The sequence below is a fragment of the Mercurialis annua genome, linkage group LG5 (genome assembly GCF_937616625.2).
Source record: "Mercurialis annua linkage group LG5, ddMerAnnu1.2, whole genome shotgun sequence".
NCBI classification, from domain to species: domain Eukaryota; kingdom Viridiplantae; phylum Streptophyta; class Magnoliopsida; order Malpighiales; family Euphorbiaceae; genus Mercurialis; species Mercurialis annua.
In genome coordinates this window covers 48,145,834-48,166,529 of record NC_065574.1, presented here as the reverse complement: position 1 = coordinate 48,166,529, position 20,696 = coordinate 48,145,834, and the positions used below count along the sequence as shown (strand labels likewise).

At 30.7% G+C, this 20,696-nt stretch overlaps 3 protein-coding genes across 4 annotated transcripts; 1 reads left to right on the top strand and 2 right to left on the bottom strand.

Annotated features, from left to right (window-relative positions):
* Positions 1-2,450: 2,450 nt before the first annotated feature.
* Positions 2,451-7,012, top strand: LOC126680618 (4-hydroxy-3-methylbut-2-enyl diphosphate reductase, chloroplastic). Its single transcript, XM_050375768.2, has 10 exons — positions 2,451-2,782; positions 3,284-3,480; positions 3,934-4,113; positions 4,410-4,541; positions 4,695-4,769; positions 4,852-4,957; positions 5,054-5,148; positions 5,734-5,919; positions 6,004-6,090; positions 6,609-7,012. The coding sequence occupies exons 1-10, from the start codon at positions 2,506-2,508 to the stop codon at positions 6,672-6,674; spliced, it is 1,401 nt and encodes a 466-aa protein (XP_050231725.1). The 5' UTR covers positions 2,451-2,505; the 3' UTR covers positions 6,675-7,012.
* A 399-nt stretch (positions 7,013-7,411) lies between these two features.
* On the bottom strand, positions 7,412-10,619 carry LOC126680616 (protein DETOXIFICATION 33-like). 2 transcript variants are annotated; one of them, XM_050375766.2, is made up of 8 exons: positions 10,465-10,619; positions 10,029-10,365; positions 8,909-9,450; positions 8,737-8,823; positions 8,601-8,657; positions 8,283-8,521; positions 8,002-8,207; positions 7,412-7,763 (listed from the first exon to the last, which is right to left on the bottom strand). In XM_050375766.2, exons 2-8 carry the CDS (start codon positions 10,305-10,307, stop codon positions 7,674-7,676), a joined length of 1,500 nt encoding a protein of 499 aa, XP_050231723.1. In that variant the 5' UTR covers positions 10,308-10,365; positions 10,465-10,619; the 3' UTR covers positions 7,412-7,673. The 2 variants fall into 2 exon arrangements, with proteins under 2 accessions (XP_050231723.1, XP_050231724.1); XM_050375767.2 differs by lacking the exon at positions 10,465-10,619 and having other exon boundaries at positions 8,909-9,446; positions 10,029-10,119.
* Positions 10,620-19,182: 8,563 nt separating this feature from the next.
* LOC126681979 (adenylate isopentenyltransferase 5, chloroplastic-like) lies at positions 19,183-20,379 on the bottom strand. Its single transcript, XM_050377535.1, has 2 exons — positions 20,339-20,379; positions 19,183-19,984 (listed from the first exon to the last, which is right to left on the bottom strand). Exons 1-2 carry the CDS (start codon positions 20,377-20,379, stop codon positions 19,183-19,185), a joined length of 843 nt encoding a protein of 280 aa, XP_050233492.1.
* Positions 20,380-20,696: the final 317 nt, after the last annotated feature.

The window sequence follows — 20,696 nt, the reverse complement described above, 5'->3', positions numbered from 1 at the left end:
GACGTCGCATAAAGAAGGCCACGCTGACGCTAACGAGGCGATCCGGCGAGTTATCAGATGCCGGAAATGGGACATGTGCTAATAATTAAAAGGATTGGAAAGTTTGGGCTAACAATTGAGACACTTTGTAATATGTGTTTAAATTGAAAAAAACGCTAAAGGTGGTGCTATTTAATAGGAATACTCCTTAAAATAATTATTAAAATTAGAGTACTAACTAAAATAAACTATTATATTAAGATAATTATTAAAGTTAAAATACCAACTAAAATAAATTACTATGCAAAGATAATTTTTTATAGTACTAATTGAAATAGACTATTTTAAATATTTAATAAATATTATGGAATTCTAAATAAATTAAACTACTTTCAATAGATTGATATTTTAATTATTATTTGATATCTATTTAAATTCTCTATAATTATAATTTGATTATCAATTAAAAATATTAAAGTATCAATAAAATTATTTAAAATATTAAATAAAATAAACTACTTCTAATTAACTAATATTTTGAATATTACTTAGTAATTAGACGAGTCACACTACGTGTGATATGGGCTGCCCTAGTCTTACTTCAATTTTGGCATCATTTAACACAAAGTTGATTGTAACTTGTAAGAAATGTCTCATGCATATTATATACTTTATGGTTACATTATAAGATTATATTATAGTTACAGATCTAATTAATTTCTTACATTAGTCAAGCCGCAGAGTATTACTATTAGTCTCCTCTGGCGTTCTCCCAATCTTTGGAGCATTCAATCTTGTACATAATTTATACAAAGCTTGTAACTTTTGACCATGTAATATTATATTCTTCTAGGACTAATCACCATTTCTTCTTTCAATTCCAACCTTATGTCATAACTCCACAAAATAAATAATTTTATATTCCGACTATAGTTTGATAATAAAATATATATTATTACAATTTAAAAATTATTAATCATATTTGTTTCTTTCTTATTAGAATTAAAAAATTATACTTCACAATGTCAAGTCAAATACATCTAAATATTAAACTTGATAAATTAAAAAATGATAAAATTTTAATGTTTCTTTCTAAAGATAATTTAATTTCACCGTTATATAGACATTTAAATATTCTCATATTAAGATTTATTTAGAATTTATATTTAGTTTATTAAGAAAAGAAGTTTAAAGAATTGAATTCTAAACTCATGACTATGATAAAAAAACTGAAAAAATTAAGCGTACTACACACATTTGGAAGTGGAGAGAAAACCATATGTAACCTTTTTAGACAATCTAATGTTGTTTTTCATGTTATAATAAACTCTAATTATTAGGAATTGATGTATTTTTCTTTAAATCAAGTTCAAAATTTATTATTTTATATTAATTAATTAATTTTTCTAGGCTAGAGCTTGAATTCTAAATATATAATCTTTAAATAATTTAATATTAATTAAATTACATATATGTATTTTATAAAGGAGTTAATGGAGATTATTTAGAAAAATAAATTTACATCGCAGCCTTTGACATATACATTTTGTAGCCACCGGAAACAACTTATAGTTTTAAACTTAATAGAGATAGTATGATCCACCATTTTAGTCAACAAACAACACCTTTTTTTATTTATTTTTGCTGTATGGACTATAGAGTCTCTTGATGTAAATTTTGCAAGATTTTGTTCTATTCATAGAGTATTTCCATTTTTTTATATTAAGGTTGGTCAATTTTGTAATCTTCAAAAAAAATTCGGATATCAAATTTAAAATTTAAAAAGTACTCATAAAATTGGATTAAATTGGTTTATATTAATACTGTAATTTTAACAATAAGAATGCACTCATTGTACATTTTTTGTTTGAAATGTTTCATTTTATTTCCATTTTTTAAATTTTTTTATTTCTGAGATGCAATAGCTTACGCAAAGAATGATAAATAATTAATTTAAAAATAAATTATTATTTTTACATGTTCTAATATTTTTAGTATTTGCATACTATTATTATTGTTTTTACGTATTTTAGTTACTTCTTTAATTTACATAAAATATTGATAAAAAAGACTTAAAATATTAGAGTCAAAGAAAAACAATTTTTAAAAATTACAGGAAAAAAATCATAATCCAAACTTAAATTTATAAAGATAATAATAATTAATCCAATTCTAAATTGGCAGGGCTAGCCAAGTATGACTAATTTAACATTAGCATCACCAAAACAGGCAACATAAACTGAATATGTAATATTTTCATCTCATGTCATAAATAATATTCCAATTCAAACCAAACTATACCATAAACTCTGATCCCTACCCATAAAACTCCAAAACAATAAACCTTAAATCAATTAATTTAATTAAATCATACATAAAAAAATTTAAATAAACTAAAATTTAACAATTTAAAGAAATTAAATTATTTTAAAAAAACATGAAACACGAGATTATATAATTTCCAAAAAATAACTCATTCTTCAACACCAGCCTTTCACTCTCTTGCTTTGTTTCTTCCTGTCAACAATGGCAATCTCCCTCCAGCTCTGCCGTGTCTCTCTCCGCTCCGATCTTTTTTCTCGCGACGCCGCCCACTCTGCTCCGCTTCTTCGGCGGAAATCCGTCTCTATCAGATGCTCAGCTGGTGGGGATGACTCATCATCTTCTTCGGGTTCTGTTGCCATGGATTCTGAGTTTGATGCTAAAGTTTTCAGACATAATTTGACGAGAAGCAAGAATTATAATCGTAGAGGGTTTGGTCATAAAGAGGAGACTCTTGAACTCATGAGTCAAGAATATACCAGTTAGTATTTTTATTTTATTTTCAGTCTTGATAAATTTTAATTCTTGTAACTTGTTCTTGATAAAGTTTAATTTTATTTGTTCATCTTGTTCTTGAATTGTATCGAGTTCTTAAATTTATGATTAGTATCTTAATAAAGTTTAGCCTATTGGTCAAGAATTATACTAATCAGTCTTGATTTAGATAGCACATACACTTCATTCGATCAACCTTTCCCATTAAAAAACGTGTCGAACACTTGTCGTTTCCGACACTTCAACTTCATTTTTGACATAAAAAACCCTTAAAATAACATGGTTTCCTGTGTCCGTGTTCAAGTGTCTCGTTTACTGTGTCCTTGTTATCTAGGTCTTGATAAAGTTCAATTATTTTCTGTTTCTCTTGTTCTTGAATTGTATAAAGCTCTTAACTTTATGATTAGAATCTTGATAAAGTTTAGTGTGTTTTTCATGTTTTTGTTGTTGACTTATTGTAAGAATTTTTTTGTTTTTGTTTTGGCAGGTGATATTATTAAGACTTTGAAGGAGAATGGGTTTGAGTATACATGGGGAAATGTTACTGTGAAATTAGCTGAGTCTTATGGATTCTGTTGGGGTGTTGAGAGGGCTGTTCAGATTGCTTATGAAGCTAGAAAACAGTTTCCTGATCAGAAGATTTGGCTTACTAATGAAATTATCCATAATCCTACTGTTAATAAGGTTTCTACTTTCTTTCACTTATTTTCTTTGTTTCATGATCCATTTGACTAACTGAAATATGATCTATAGTTAAGCTAGTGTAGTGATTGTCCCAATAAGATGATCTACTTGAATTCTGAATATTGGATCTTTTAGGCTGGATTTCTAAATATGATTTACCGGTTTTATTCGTTGATTATACTAAAGATATCGAGTTTCAAGAATGTAAAACAAAGAAGTCTCTGATATTATAGCTACTTTCTTTGTATTGCTGTTGAACTTGGACTTTTTAAGAGTTGAGATAAGAGGAGCTGATTTTTATGATCTCAAGTAACATGACCTTTTAATCTCTTTACCCGGTTTCTGAAAGTTAGTTAAAACTGATTTAGCTGTAAGAAAGGTGTTGTCGTGTTGGTCTGTCGTCTTTTTTCTTTGATGTAACTGTTATTGAAACTCTCATGTTGTCTATGGCAGCGTTTAGAAGATATGAAAGTTGAAAATATTCCTCTTGACGAAGGAAGGAAACAGTTTGAAGTTGTGGATAGTGGTGATGTTGTGATTTTGCCGGCTTTTGGTGCTGCTGTGGATGAGATGTTAACTTTGAGTGACAGGAAAGTGCAAATTGTTGATACTACTTGCCCTTGGGTATCAAAGGTATATTTGAGTTGATTTTCAGCTGTTTTGTTGCCTAATCATTTGTATAGCTCTTATGACCTATGTTGCACGGAAACTTGTTGGTTTCTACATTTTGACATTTGTTTCCATTTCCAAGAACGCTTATGAAATACCAGAACTCTATATTTATAACCTATTCTTATAAAAAAATATTGAGTTGCTGTTATACATTTTGCCTATTTCTGTTCTCGTGCTACATAGCGTATGTAGTTATGATCTTCATACGCGGCTCATCTGTGTATGCTGATGATATGGGCCCTTTTAAAATTGTGAAGGTGTGGAATACTGTTGAGAAGCACAAAAAGGGAGATTACACTTCAATCATTCATGGTAAATACTCTCATGAGGAAACTGTAGCTACTGCTTCTTTCGCTGGAAAGTATATTATTGTGAAGAATATTCAAGAGGTATGTTTATAAAGCATAAGGTTCCTATTCTTATTTTTCTTTTATTTATTCAGATCTACAGCAGAGCTTATTCTCTGTATATTGACAGTTTGAAGGAAAAGTTCTTAATGGTTGCTGTTTATTTTGGTTCTAAGAAGTCTTCAATTCATGCAGGCAACATATGTGTGTGATTACATTCTTGGAGGCCAACTTGATGGATCTAGCTCAACCAAAGAGGCGTTCCTTGAGGTCAGCTTTTATACCTTCAGATTAAGTTTTTTCGTCTCTATGTAGAATCAATCTTATGAGATAAACCATGGCTTGCTTGCAGAAATTTAAAAATGCAGTATCTAAGGGATTTGATCCAGATGTTGACCTGGTAAAAGTTGGTATTGCAAATCAAACTACTATGCTCAAGGGGGAGACTGAAGATATTGGTAGGTTTTAATTATGTTGTACCATCCCCTTTTCCCCTACAATGCAATAGTGATTTGGAAATATTTGGTTATGTTTAACTTTTTTTTGTCTTGCAGGTAAATTGGCGGAGAAGACCATGATGCGCAGGTATGGCGTGGAAAATGTCAACGAGCACTTTATTAGCTTCAACACCATCTGTGATGCTACTCAAGTAATTTTCTTACTGAGAATCGTTGTTTTTCTCGTTTGCTTTTTCATTAGCTTTTCATTAGAATTAAGGGAGAATTTTGTTTCTAGCTTCTTAACTTCGGCTCTGGCCAGAGAGTTGAATAGATGCTACTTATTCTTAACACATTGAGTTAAGAAGCGAACTTGGTTAGCAAATTCTTTCCCGGAAAGAAGATAAAATATATCTTTCAGGCAAGTTCAGCAATAATTGGCAAAGGGGACTTTAGAAAATTCAACAAGCGTTACGTGATTCCATGCTTGTTTTCATTTGTTAAATCCCGGAATCTCAGTTCCTTTTCTTGGAAAATTATATAAGTTGGCTACACCATACCAGACCTGTATAGAACCTTTATTAAAGAGAGCGTATAGATGAAAAATGGATTTGAATATTAGTTACTTAACCATATAACATAAATCTGCTTCTATAGTCATCTTCCTAGTTGTCACTGTAAAGCCTGATATCAATCATCTATAGACTATATTAATAGACTCTAAAAATCATAATTCTGGCTCGGCTGCTTTTATATTGTCTTCTAAATGCAACTTTTGTTTATGCATTATTTTCCAGGAGCGACAAGATGCTATGTTTAAGTTAGTGGAGGAGAAGGTGGATCTTATCTTAGTTATCGGTGGATGGAACTCAAGCAACACTTCACATCTCCAAGAGATTGCGGAGCTTCGCGGAATTCCTTCATACTGGATCGACAGTGAACAGAGGATTGGTCCAGGGAACAAAATAGCTTATAAATTGAATGTAAGTGTAGATCCTTATACTCTTTTTCGCTTCAATAGTTTTGTGGTTTCTTATTTCTCGTCCTGGTTTTAATTATTTTGATAGCATGGGGAGTTGGTTGAGAAAGAAAATTTCCTACCGGAAGGTCCCCTTACAATTGGTGTAACATCTGGTGCCTCTACTCCGGACAAGGTAATTCATCTAGTCCGTTGTTTCTGTTAAATTTTGTCTGCCTGCAGATCTGGACATATTACATACATAAATTTTTAGTTGGAACTTCTTAATGTTGAAATAATTAATGTCTTTACTGCTACAATGGTGCAAAAACCGAATCAAACAATCGACGAATTTGGTTTGGTTCGGGTTGAAATTATAAAAAAGAAAAGCAGGTTTTTTTTCTCTCTGTTTTGTCTATTTTGAGAGTAATAAAAATTTCAGCTCACTGTTTATGCAAACCGAACCAAACCAACTGGTTCTGTTTGTTTTGAAATATTTAAAATTTCAAAATCTGGTCGGTTTAATTTTGAAAATAATTACACTTGCAGTTCAGTTTTAACTGAATGCACACTCCTATTTCTGGAAACTTGTAAGCTATGTAATATGTTTGATGATGTCAAATATGTAACTTGTATCCTTTGATAATATCATACTTAAGCCCATGAATGTCCACATAAACTAATTTTGTGTTTGTGTCTGATTAAATTTATCAGGTTGTCGAAGATGCCCTTGTGAAGGTGTTCGAAATCAAACGCGAGGAAACTCTCCAACTGGCGTAAATTCAGGTTGTAGTATATCAGATGTGCTATGTATATCTGTAACCGACTGTATCATCAACAAAATAGGTCTGTTTCAAATCTGCATCATACCCTTCGAATGATGATATTTATAGGAGATTGTTGTTTTAGAAGATGAAAGTCAGGGTTAAGGCATCGAAAATTTCTGGCAAGTTCATGTTCGGACCAGAAATTTACGTATCTGTCCACAGTTCTACACATATCTGCTTATGTCAATGCTGTTAAGCTAAGATTCGTTATAACATCAAACATTCGTTGTATTAGTTTAAAATTTTCATAATCATGATTATTATTTATATAATGGCTCGTGCTTATGTCTACATAGCTGTTATTTAATCGTAAATGATACTGATAATCTGCTAATTAATGAACTATTAATCAACTAATTGTGTTGGTTCTTCTCTAGATTGATTGAATTAATGCATTATTAGGTAATTAGTTATGTTAATTCTTTTCTAGAACGATTGCAGTAAAATTGATATATAAGTTGCTTTAAATGCCAGCGAGGCCTAGCCCAAGTGGCTAAGGCTCTCCGAGTGCATTCATGAGGCTCGATCTCAGTTTCGAGCCTTGAAAGTAGATTCAAAAAAAAAAAAGTTGCTGCAAATTTACCACTTTCTGTTACCATCTGACACTGTAAGTAAAGATAGTGAAGTCATGCAGACTTGTTTACAATTGAACATATTAGTAAATGATAGAATTAAATTTTTTCGTTAGAATTGTTAAAATCGCAAGTATTTCTTATCATTAGGATTAAGTTTATTGAATAAGTATGTATTACATGAAAATTAATCTATGATGTAATTGCAAAACTGGATAGTCATAATATAGGATTAAGGATCAGTAGAACAGAACAGTGAAGTATATATGAAACTGAACAGAGTAATATTAGAATATAGGAGGCAGCTTTGACAACTCTGCTCTGTAAATCAGCAACCAGATGATATGGTATTGATCAATTTTGGTTTCACACTATATCAATCACTCACTTATATTTTCCTCTGACGCATTTTCTTGAGGCTCGGGAGCGACACCGCCCCAATTTCTAACTCGCTGTTCAGCTTGCACAGCCTGCAAAACAAGGTTTCTGTTAATCTTGGCGAAAGACGAAATCATATAAACTGTCAACAAGTGTTTCCTATTACTGAATATTTTTTGTTTATAGTACGTCAAAAACTTCTCGAATCCCACAAGTTTGGGGTTTCATGTAAAAAAATCTGTTTTTTTCGTTCATGTTTCTGGTTTCCCTTTCTCCGTGTTGCATATGTTGCTATACATAGCTGATATGTTAAAAGAATTGCAGACTTACTTCTTTATTCCAATTCGTTCGGAACATGATGTACATAAGAATGACTATTTGCGTCACAACACCGACCAACAATCCTGTCCATATGCCCTTAACTCCAAGCTTGAACTTGTACCCTAGAATTGCACCGATAGGAAGACCTAAAACGTAGTAGCAGGCAATATTAATCAACGCAACTGAAAGTTGCCAGCCTGCACCAACAGCTACACCTGCAAATATTAACACAACAAATTTAGCTTATCGGAAAAAACGATTAGTTAGAGCACAGATTCAGTTTTAGTTACCATGCAGCACGGGTTGGATGCTGTTGAGGAAGATTGTTGCTGCCAAGAAGTAACCGAGCTTTGATGCTTCCTTCATCACCTCTGGTTTGCTAGTGAACACTTTTGGAAACTCATTTTGGGTTGCCAGAATTGCAGCTGTGCATACTACTCCAATCACTGTGGATGTTAGAACCGTCACAATTACGGAGAATTTTGCTGCTTTTGGATTTCCAGCTCCGAGTTCATTGGAAACTCGTACGCTGCAATCAAATTCGTCGATGAATTCTTTCTAATTGTTTTCGGATTAGCTAGATGAAAATACTGAAGCAAGCAACTGACCTTATTGATGCATTGAAACCGAGAGCGATCATTAATGTCCATAGCTGCAGGTTCATGCTGCAATAAAGAACAAATTTGAGATACAAGATTTGATGTAAAAACTGTATTCCTATAGACGATAAGCGAAAACTGGTACCAAATGGAAATGGCATCAACTGCAATTTCTGGATTCTTCAACCAGCCCACCATAAGAATCACAGCTGTGAAATACCATAACTCCAAGCTGTCATCGTAAAATCGAGAAATGTCTATTATAATCTAAAATCCTGGAAACAGATTTAGTCGAAAAGAAGTTTTCGAGTACTAACCATAACATTATAGCTGATGCAAGAGATAACTTTACAAAGCCAGCTAATGACTTAAAAGCTGACCAAGAAAAACCATTCCAGGATTCCGGGAAAAATCCTGAAACCACGTAAACTACCTGAGCGACGACAATGATCAACCACGAAACGTTCCCTGCAATGGCAGCTCCAAGTAGGCCATGCTCGAGCTTTGTGATAAGCAACCAATTCAAAAGCACATGAAATGCAAGGGCTACAATGGAAATCATTGTCATAACCCAAACTCTGCTCTGTGCTTGGAGAAACTTCTGTACCGGGAAATTTACTGCATAGGCAAACAATTGAGGAATCACCCATATTGAGTATTTTCCAGCAAGCTTCGAAATTTCTACGTCTTGACGAAGAAGCTGTAGTAATGGCGAAGCGAAAATATAAAAAGGAGCTAAACACAATGCTGTGACTCCAGTAATGATCCATGATCTTTGCATATAGACTCCAAGCATGTTAAACTGTCCAGCACCAACAGCTTGGCCACATAATGTCTCCAGGGCACTTCCCATTCCTAGCTAATACCGACAAGTTTCCGTATGTTAGCTCAGGTTCTAGCCATGTATACAAATATAAAGATCTTATGATTTTCAACATCAAAATTGTTTTTTCATTTTTGCATATTAGTTTCAGAACTCTGAGATTACGAGTTTCAAATGCAAACGGTGAAATGCATAATTTTTATAAGAATAAGTTACAAATAAAAAGTTTTCGAGTTCAAGAACTGTTTTCTAAAACCAAAATGAAATGCCGAAAGATAGGACTCTACGGTAACATGACATTCTGAACAACTGAAAACAAAAATGCTTTTGATGTTTGACACCAATTTGTTCTATTCTCAATATTAGTTTCAGGACTCGGATTCTATGTAACACGAAAACGGAAATGCTCAAACGAGAAAACGCTAAATCGGGAAATGACAAAAAACATTTTTCTCTATAAATAGACTATGAATATAGAATTTCAGAGTTTCAAAACGTTACGTAAAAGGAAACGAAACACCGAAACGTAAGTTCCGTGCAATTCAGAACCGAATCCGAATCCAATCAAAGCCTAACACAAAAAACAACAACTGGAGAGTTGAGAAATCACATACCATAACCCCATAGACAAAGCCTTCAATAACATTCTGAACAATAGAAACAGCAGCAAGCTCAACCTCTCCTAAATGTCCAACAAATGCAGAAGTCACAAATCCAATGGAAAACTGAGTCACTGCAGTTAACATAGCAGGAGCTGCAATTTCCCACATCTTTTTAGATTCATCCCAGCTTTTCTTCACCACCTTCTCTCTTTTCTTCACCGCCCCCCCATTCCCCTGCTGCATCTCTATTCCAAAATGTGTTTCTTCAACCGAACCATCTTTATGCTCCATCGGATCAAACCCACCAAATTTTCTCAGATTCTGAAACGTTTTGAGTCTTTATTATGTACTGAAAAAATAAAAAGATTGGCTTAGATTCATTAAAAACATTCATGAAATGATTCTTGATTATTGGTTGATGTAATAGCAATGATAAAAGAAATATTACCTCTTGTGTTTGGTGAGGTTTTGGACTCTTGGGAGTAAAGAAATTCTGTTATAATATATGCTTGAAAAGTGGAGATCATTCATATTTCAAGATTTTAATTTTTAAAAGAGTTTGTTATACACTATGATTCTAACTTGAAATTTAGCACATGTACTTGCCACTTCCATTTTGTGCACACTACCGTTTTTATATCAAACTTATTTCTATTTCGATAATCGGAGAGAGGAGCGTTTGCGGGAGGAATTAAATTTACGACTTTAAGAGAATGATGCTCGAGTTTTATACCATATGAGTTATAGTTTATTGGTGACCTATTACTTTCTTTTATATTTTTGAATATCATTATTTTTCATTATTGTACAAAATTTTAAACTTCTTTATTTAAATACCATATGACTGGTATCATTCGCTAGCTAGGTCAGATAATTTTGACTGTCTCTCAAGAAAAAATGGAGAGTTTGATAAAAATTGTGCAAAAATAAAATTTATATATTTCTAACTGAGAAATTTTAATTGATTAATACAATAAGTTCGTTTTAATAATATTTATTAATCTTTACCACGATGAAAAAAGATTCAAATGTAAAACTTAAATCAAATTATAATGTATTAACGACTTAGAAGAGTGTTATTTTGTTGCGTTAGATTTAAACAATAACGCAATGTTCAATTTCATAAAAAATAAAATAAAAAATAACGTAATGTTCAATAAAATAAAATAAAAAATTAATGGCCACCCAATTATATAAAAGGTCAATTCTGAAAGATAAGAGCGATCATATAACATTTTCAAAAGCTTAACGTATGAATATATAAACAAAAACATCTCATTCAAATTAGGAAAGTTGTGTTTTATGCAACCAACTTTCTACATGTAGATAGATAATTCCTTTGGTAAACACATGGGGACTTTAATTATCTTTCAAGTGGGTTAACAAGTGAGCCTACTTATATTTAATAACTTATGGAGAATTAGTTATTAGCACTGTTTTAAAAACCGGACGGGACCGGCCGGTTCAACCGTGAACCGGTCATCAGTCCGGTCCAATTAACTAGACTCATATTAAAAAGAAATCTTCATAGACTCATATTAAAAAGAAATCTTCATAGACTCATATTAATTTGTAATTTTAATACATCTCAAAAGTTACAATTTTAGCAATCATCAATTAAGTGTGAATAAGAAGAAGGGTTGGGATTCCCTCAAGTTGAACTTGAGGGGGTCATGTTCACGATCTACACCGTTTATTACAAAATGAACAGTGTAGATCAAAAAAGCACAATTTTAATTAAATTAATCTACACCGTTCATTTTATAATGAACAGTGTAAATCGCGAACATGACCCCCTCAAGTTCAAATGAACTTAAGGGAATCCCAATCCAAAATCTTTTGCAAATCAAAAATTTCAACATCTATAAATAGAATCAATTAATGGCAAGAAACTAAAAGTGGGAATAAAACAATTATCTTAAGGAAAAAAAACTACAAAAAAAGAAAGAAATCATCAAGGATCTAAATAGCTAAAATTGAGCCACTAAAAAAAGAAAATAAAATATATATAAATGGGTAACAATTACTAATATCGAATGGTGTAAAAAAAAAACAATTTATAGAAACGCAAATCAACTTTCTTATTTAAATGGTAACAATAATATTTTAAAAAAGAAATTTTTTAAATAATACTTAAATCAGTTGAATTTCATAATGTTGCAGTAAAAGAAATAACACAATCTCTCATATGAAGGAGATGATTACAGGTGTTATCACTCCAACAAATTTTTTAATTTTATAATTTTGCTCAACCGGTTCAACCGCCGATTGAACCGGTTGAACCGGAATTCAGTGGCTTTACCGGTTCGGTCACTGATTTAGTTTTTAAAACACTGGTTGTTAGTCATCTTCTAAATGTTAAATTTTAAATAATATTATTAATACACTTTCTCTTCAAATTATAATAGAAAATAATTGAATTTTATTTTTATTTTGGATTATAGACAATCATTTGCTTTTTGAACAATTAACTATCATATAAATAGAAAATTAAAAACACCAATAATTTTTTTATTGTATCAAATAAGTGTAAGTGTAAGTATAAATGTAATTTTTATATGTGTTCTTAGTTATCTATATATTTAATATGGAAAAAGTATTAAATTTAATAATGTATTGTATTTTGTTTCTTATTTTTTTAAAATTATTATAAATTATAATAAAATATAATATTATTGTATATTTCTATTCATCCTATGATTTTTTGGAGTAATCATAAAAAATTTATATATCTCAATGTTTTGTAATTAGAACACGAACAATATAATTTGATAAAATCATTCATCATCTTTCAGTTTTTGACAAATTAATATACCAATCTAACCTATTTTTTATATATAGCTATCAAAACAACATATATTTTGACGTTCATATTAATATTTTTTAAACGAAAATTAATTTAGTGTTTTAAAATCATACTAAAATTTATAATTTATTTTATATTTCATTTAAATCCGCACTATATTGCTATTATGCTAATCGCCAAAAAGTAAAATACGCGATCTTATTTTGCCGCCCCATCTCGTCCCACCTTAATTTCGTCACGGGTGATATAGCAATGTGTGTAAAACTTGAGCACCAGAAACGCAGAAAAAAGTAGAAGCAAAAAAGGGCACGTCATTAACAATATAAAAAGCGAAGGTCAAACTGCAAATTCGACAACAACTCCTACCAACCAAGATTAGGTAAGAGTTGAAAATTTTCGATATGTTTATTAGAAAATTTATTCATGTCTAACACATTCTTCCCTCTCTTAAAAATACATTCTTCCTTTAATAACTCTCTCATTGACAAATATTAAAAATTAAAGAATGTCGGTTGTCATATATGATTGATTAATATATAATGTGTATATATATGCATGGAGTTGCTGGTATCATATAATTGTTTTTTTTTTGAAATTATTTTTTACATAAACTATATCCTTTGATCAATATTATGAATATATCTTTTAATTTATTTTTTGTGATATTTGGATTAGATAATTTTATTATTTGTCATAATATATTAAATTTTCTATTTAAACGTATCTTTTGGAATTTATTTTTATAGTTAATGATTTTTTTTGGACTTTATAAATAATCATTACATTAGTATAATTAACTAATTGCTGATGTGGCAAAACTAAAACCAGATTATTAAAAACATCTAAAGTGTATGATATAAACTAACAAATTAACTAATGAACCTAACAACTAAAAATAGGGCAAGTGCATTAGGAGCTGTTCTTTCCCAACTTCCAGCTCATCAACAGCGGTACTTCTTCTCTATGTCATCCATCCAGGTGTATGAGCAACTCATTGATCCAACTTAAACAGTAGCAGTAGAAGATTGAGCAACAGTTTGTTGTGTTGCCTTACTTGCTTCTTGATGCGGTATGCCTTCTGAATCTCCAATTAAACCTGCAAAACAGGCTATATAGTCAATCTGATGGTGATTGTCCGATTAACTCTCCGATGCTAAAATCAATTTATGCTCTGAGCAACATATTTATGTATATTAAAAGTAATGTGTGTTTAGACATATCTCAAGATCTTTATATAGTAGTAATGAGGGAATATCTAGAAGAGTTCAAATAGAAAAATGATTCATTTCTAGTAGTTTGTGATTGAAATATGTGAAAGAATCCTTATTCAAAGAGAGTCTTATTTAAGAATGTCTTCCTAAAAAACTTATCTTTCTAGATAGGAGTTTATTTCCGAATAAAAAAATAATTCTGCATATCCGGTCTTCTAGATATTATTCCTTTTCTATGGAATCAGGTCTTTGGCGACGGATTTTGTATTTGATTCCAAATATTTACTGAATCCTATAGGAGTCTGTTTTATTGGGGATTTGTGCGAACCCATCTTCAGCCTTTAGACATGGCGAGTCTCATGCGAGATTAATATTTAAACTACTCCCACTGCTAAGTCAACCAATCGCTGGAATTGGTGATAGAAAAGTACTGTTTCTGTTGATTTATTTGAGTTGTGTCAAATATAAATTTAAAGCTAACTATTTATAAGGGACAAACCATAAAATAGAAAATATAATCTAATAAGATACAATTTTTTATTTAGATAAATATTAAGCTAATAAATAAAATAATAATTAACTAATAAACAATATAATCATTAGCTAATAAATAATAATTAAAAGAATGAACAAATGGCTCTTGATCTAAAATTGGAATTAGCCTATATAATTTATTTTTTGGATCAATGTAAACAAACTTAAATGGTATATAAATTAGGTAGAGATTTATTGGGTCGTGGGTTCGATTATACCCACAAACGCTTTTCCTATTTTCACTACATAAAATAAAGAACTTTTTTAAAATAAAATAATTAATAATAGTTATAATCCGCGCGTAGGATTTTCAATACACAAATGTTTTTCTGTTTTTTTTTTAAATTGTCCATTCAACAAAAAATGTATATATTAAGATAGCTTTGAAAAACCTCTAAAACCCTAATAATCACCGACGGTCCTCGACTTTTATCCCAAACTTCCCTAAACCCCCTATACTTTCAAATGCTTCCCTAAACCCCCCAACCTTTATGGCGGCGCTCATTCATGGTCCTTATGGACAAAAATACCCCTCAGCGCCGTCATTTTTTGGCGGCAGTTATTTAAAAAAAAAAATTGACGGCGCCATGTCAGCTGACACGTCACCAAAATACACTAAAAATTTGAAAAACCCAAAATACCCCCAAATTAATATTTGAAAAAAAAAATCTACCCTAACCAAAATCATCAACCCAACACCCAATCCACCTGACCTATCCCACTCGACCCAACCCATCCGACCTCTCCGGTCGTCTTCTCAGGTGAGAAGACAACCGGGCCGACCCAGCTGGGTCGCCTTCTCACCTGAGAAGACGACCCAATTAGGTCGTCTTCTCGTCTTCTCAGACGAGCTGAGAAGACCAACCGGTCTTCTCAGCTCGTCTGAGAAAGACGCTTGAAGGAACGACTGTCTTCAAGATATGTTCTTGAAGGAACAAATCGTTCCTTCAAGAATAGATGCCCGGAGGGCGACGGCCGACGATGGTGGACCGTGACGGCGGGCTACGGTGATTGAAAAATTGACCGGGTGGGTTGGGTTCGATTGGTGTGGTTCGATTTGATTGAGTGTTTAGGGGCATTTTAGGTGTTTTTATTTTTTTTTTGAGATATTTAATGACGTGTTAGTGGACACCTGGCGCCGTTTTTTTTTTATATATTTACAGCCGTCAAAACATGACGGCGTTGAGGGGTATTTTCGTCTATAAGGGTCGTGAATGGCGCCGCCACAAAGGTTGGGGGGTTTAGGGAAGTTTTTGAAAGTATAGGGGGTTTATGGAAGCTTGGGGTAAAAGTCGAGGACCGTCGGTGATTATTAGCCTAAAGTTTCTCTTTTTGCCATTTTTGGTCTAGATTTAAAAATTATTTTTTTCCTAGTATTTTAATTGGATTAGATATGATCTAATCAAAATTAAAAATAGTTTGTTTTTCATCTTTGGAGATGAAATTGTTTTTTGCGGTGCAAGCGACTTGGATCTCAAAAACAATAAGAGTCGCCATCTTACGACAGATGTCACTAAATATAGGTATGTTTTGCGTCAATGTCGATGATGTCTTTAATCTTCAAAAGAAGAGATATATTACAGAAAATGTGATCAGGAACTTTAACGATACCTTCTAGCTGTGGAAGTCGTGCGATTAAAGTTAGTATTATCATAACAACCGAATGCCTTCAATAACAACTTTTTGCTTATTTGAGATGCATACTATAGAAATTTCATGTGGTAGCATATGACTATTTTAGTTTATCTAATTGGTTGGGGCGTGTCCCTTCGATTATTAAATTTATGTACTGACTGATCAATCAGCTTTTAATTAATTTTATTTTTAAAAAAAAATCTCTTTTTATCTTAATTTATAAAAAAAAAATTAATATAATCCTATAAATTAATAAATACTTATTAAATTAAAACATAAAAATAACAATGGATTATAATTATCCTTTAAGTAAGCTTATGCTCAATAAATATTTAACCGAATATACTAATAGTTATACTTGAAGATTTGGCCCAATTGGCCAAACTCTAATGATATTTGTATGAGCTTAAGGGTTCGATCCTCAACACTCACGGGCAGTGTGCCTATTTAAAAAATGTCTAATATTAATTTCCGCTAACTCCAACTAACAATTAGAGTAGACTATTTTTGACAAAAAAAAAATACTAATAGTTATCATTTACATTTTATTTATAAATTGTAATAATGTCATATAACTTTTTCATTATATACAACACATTATAATAAATTAATGATTTGACCAACGTACCAGATCAAGACTAACTCCTGCCGCTTACTAATAACCTACCACCCAAATTGTATTGAACATAACAGTTTGAAACTATTGTTTCGATTATTTATTATGTTTAGTCATAATTATAATTTTTTATATTCACAATTTTAACAATTTTATTAAATTTACTATTAAACAATTTCAATATTTGGATCCGGTAATTGAAACAAATTTATCCGTACATCTATTTAAAATTCTTTTTTAAACACATAAGTTTTATTTTAAACCAAACAATTCTCTTTAAACTGAAATTAAAAATCAATTGTATAAAATAATTATTTATTCAATAAAAACTTATAAAAATAAATTTTAAAAATATTTATAATTTTGAGATTGGATATATTTGTTCCAAATTGTAAATTTAACGGACCAAAATCTCGAAATTATATTTTATAGATATATTTGATAAAATCATCTAAATTATAAATGTAAAAAATTATTCTATCCAATTTTACTGTTGAATTTATAAGCCTAGATTTACATTAACTCCAAAAGAAAATATATTACAAATAAATCATGTTTAGATTTTAAATCCATAAAATATGAAATTTATGATTTTGAAATAATTAAATTTTGACATAATTCATCATTTGTAGAAAATGTTCAACTTCCCCATTATTTTGACGGATGAGACATTTTTATAATCTATAGATTTTTAATGCTATTTGTTTTTTTACCTAACGAAGAATTTTAGTTATAAATTGTAAATAGTTTATAAATTTTATTTCTTTAAAATCTTTCAATCCAAATGATGTATGTCTTATTAAATTGTCTTCCATGCGATCAATACGTTCTAAAATTGATCCAAAAAGACTATACAAACTTACATTGAAAATACACTTTCAAGAAATAACTATCAATACAAAGAGCGCCATTCAATTATCAAAATAAATGTACGTTAAGCCATTATAAATTTTATGTATTATCACATAGTCTAATGGCACAAATTAAGAATAAAATTGTATAACTAGAGTTAATTTTAATTTCAATTTAAAATAGAAATAAAATTTGCGGCTACGAATTAGGGGTGGGCATGGACCGGTTAACCGGTCCATGAGGGTAATTTATAAACCGGTCCATTATAATACGGCTTTTAAAATTAAAAACCTAAACCTAAAATTTTAAACGGTTAACCGGTAAATTGGTTAACCATAAAAAACGGTTCGGTTTTTCGGTTTTGCGGTTTTTAACCATATAACCATTAGAAAAATTAAAGACAAAAAAAGATATATTTTTAATTCTATTTGATTTTTTAGCAAACAAAAAAAACTATAAAAATTCAAATTATATTAAAAAAATATAAATCTAAACTATCTTATAAATAGTTAAATCAATGCAAATATTTAAAACTATTATTATTTACAAATAATTTATGAGTACTCTATGGAAGCTTATTTGGTATTTCGGAACTTGGAACTTATGGAAAGCACGAAACAGAAGAGTTTTTAATAATGAAGAAGTCGATGTTTATTCTCTTGCATTTTCGAGCGTTTGTAAGGCTGTAGATTTTTTTAAATTTCAGCATCATGATTTTCCTTACTTAGGGAATGATGTTTTTAGATGCTTCGATTTCTTTTGTAATTACTCTTAATTTTTTGGTTCCGGCCTTTTGCCATCCACTTCTTTGTGGTTGAGCTAATACATCTATCATTTATAAAAAAAAAATAATAATTTATGAGTAATATTAAAGTTAGGTTTGTATTTTTTGAATTGTTTGTAGTGTTGTTCACGTCCACTTTCTACTATTTATAGACTTAAATATTCCTATTTTTGTTAAGTAAATATTTTAATAAGGAAAACAAATTTCTTTTACAATATTTTCATATATAAAATCTCCTAAAATATATAAATATTCCTAAATAAAATATATGTCAATATATTTTTACATTTAGATTTTATTGTGTATATTATAAAATCAATATTATTTTATAGATCATAAAATATATCTTATTAATTATTAAAAATATATGAATATATATATATATAAACCGGTTAACCGGTTAACCACGGTTTTTAAAAATCCAAAACCTAAACCTAAACCATTAACCATAAAAACTAAAAATCAAAACCTAAACCTAAACCGTTGGACCGGTTAACCACATTTTCCGGTTCGGTTTTCCGGTTTCGGTTCGGTTAATCGGTTTGACCGGTTTTTTTTCCCACCCCTACTACGAATATACTTAAAAAGACAAAAAGTAAAGATAAGAATTTCCAAAATGAAAAAAATATTTATTATGATATGATTTAGAATCATATATTCAGTAATCAGAAAGCATAGACATAAAGTCATTATTCCATTTTCCTAAATAGTTTAAACTAGTATGCAAATTATTCAAGAAAATCAGCAACAATTTTCAAGCTAGGGTTTAAGACCATCTTTTTCCATGCATCCTCAGCTTCATTCCCTTTTTTCTCAAAAACACAAGTCGCATCCAGTCTATGCAATTTCCATCCAAATTCATTTCTAAACTTCTTAATCTTCTGAACCTGACAATTCACCAACTTACAAGTATTTTCTTTGGTTTCTTGAATTGCATTCTCAAGCAACATTTTCTTGGTAATTTCATCAGCATTATTTTTCTCAGCAAGAAAATATTTTTCCAATTCAGGAACACCAATTGCTCTCCATATCCCTCTCCCATAGTCGATTCCCGGAACAAAAAAGTCTCGAATTTCATCGACAAGTCCGGATTCCACCATTACATCAATCCTTTTGTATACATAGCGATGCAAAACAGACAACTCAACATCCATCAATAAAAAACATATGTCGAAATTGTCCTTAAAGGATCGATCCTCCACGAGGGCTTTTATGTAATTGTTCGATCCACCGACGATAATCGGAGTGCCACCATCGTTGATGATATGGTTCATGGCCTTGTGCACTTGGGTGCAGAAATCTTGGACCGTAAAGTCGGCTTCGGGATCTTGAAGAAACCCTAATAAATGGTGAGGAATGTCTTTGCGTTCAGCTTCAGTAGCTTTGTTGGTTACAATGTCGAGGCCTTGGTATACCTGAATTTTGTCAGAATTGATGATTTCAGATTTGAAATTGGTTGCTAAATCAATTGAAAGCTTTGTTTTCCCTGTTCCTGTTGCTCCCATTATGAACACAACCTTCTTTTTCTTGCTGTGGTGTTGTGTATCACTACTCCAGTTTTGGATGTTTGTACTGTATAAAAATAAATTAAAATAAAATGTAACATAAATAAATGATTATGAATATGCTTGTGCTGAGAAAGTTAATTTTATTATGATTAAAATATTTTTTTTGATACATGCAAAATTAAGAATGTGCATTCGATTAAAGCTAAACCGAATCAAAAAATTTAAAACAATTAAAACTCCAAATATAATTGAACTAGGGTTTGACTATTCTGTTCTATTTACACTAAAACTTCACTTATTTATTTATTTTTTCAAAATCAAACTACACTAGAAGGACTTATGTTTCTATAGGTAAAAAGCATAAAAATTCTTCAACTTATTTAAAAAGTCCACATAAGTTTTAGTTTTTTTAGCCATTTGAGCCCTTAATTTTGTTTTTATAGATAAATGATTGTTAATAAGCTCAACCACAAGAAGTGAAATGTAAAGATTCGGAAAAAATTAAAAAAGTCAATGCAACTTTGCAAAACAATCAATACATCTAAAAACACCATTTCCGGATAATGGAACAAAGAATAAACATAAGTGCTCTAGAAATACTCAAAATAAATAGGACTCCATCTGAATGAACTCATTCCTGAAAACCCGTTTGTTTCTCACTTACCACAGCTCCCAGATAACGAAAAACAAATAATCCTCAGTAATTCCTTGTATTGATTTAGAGCACAACCATT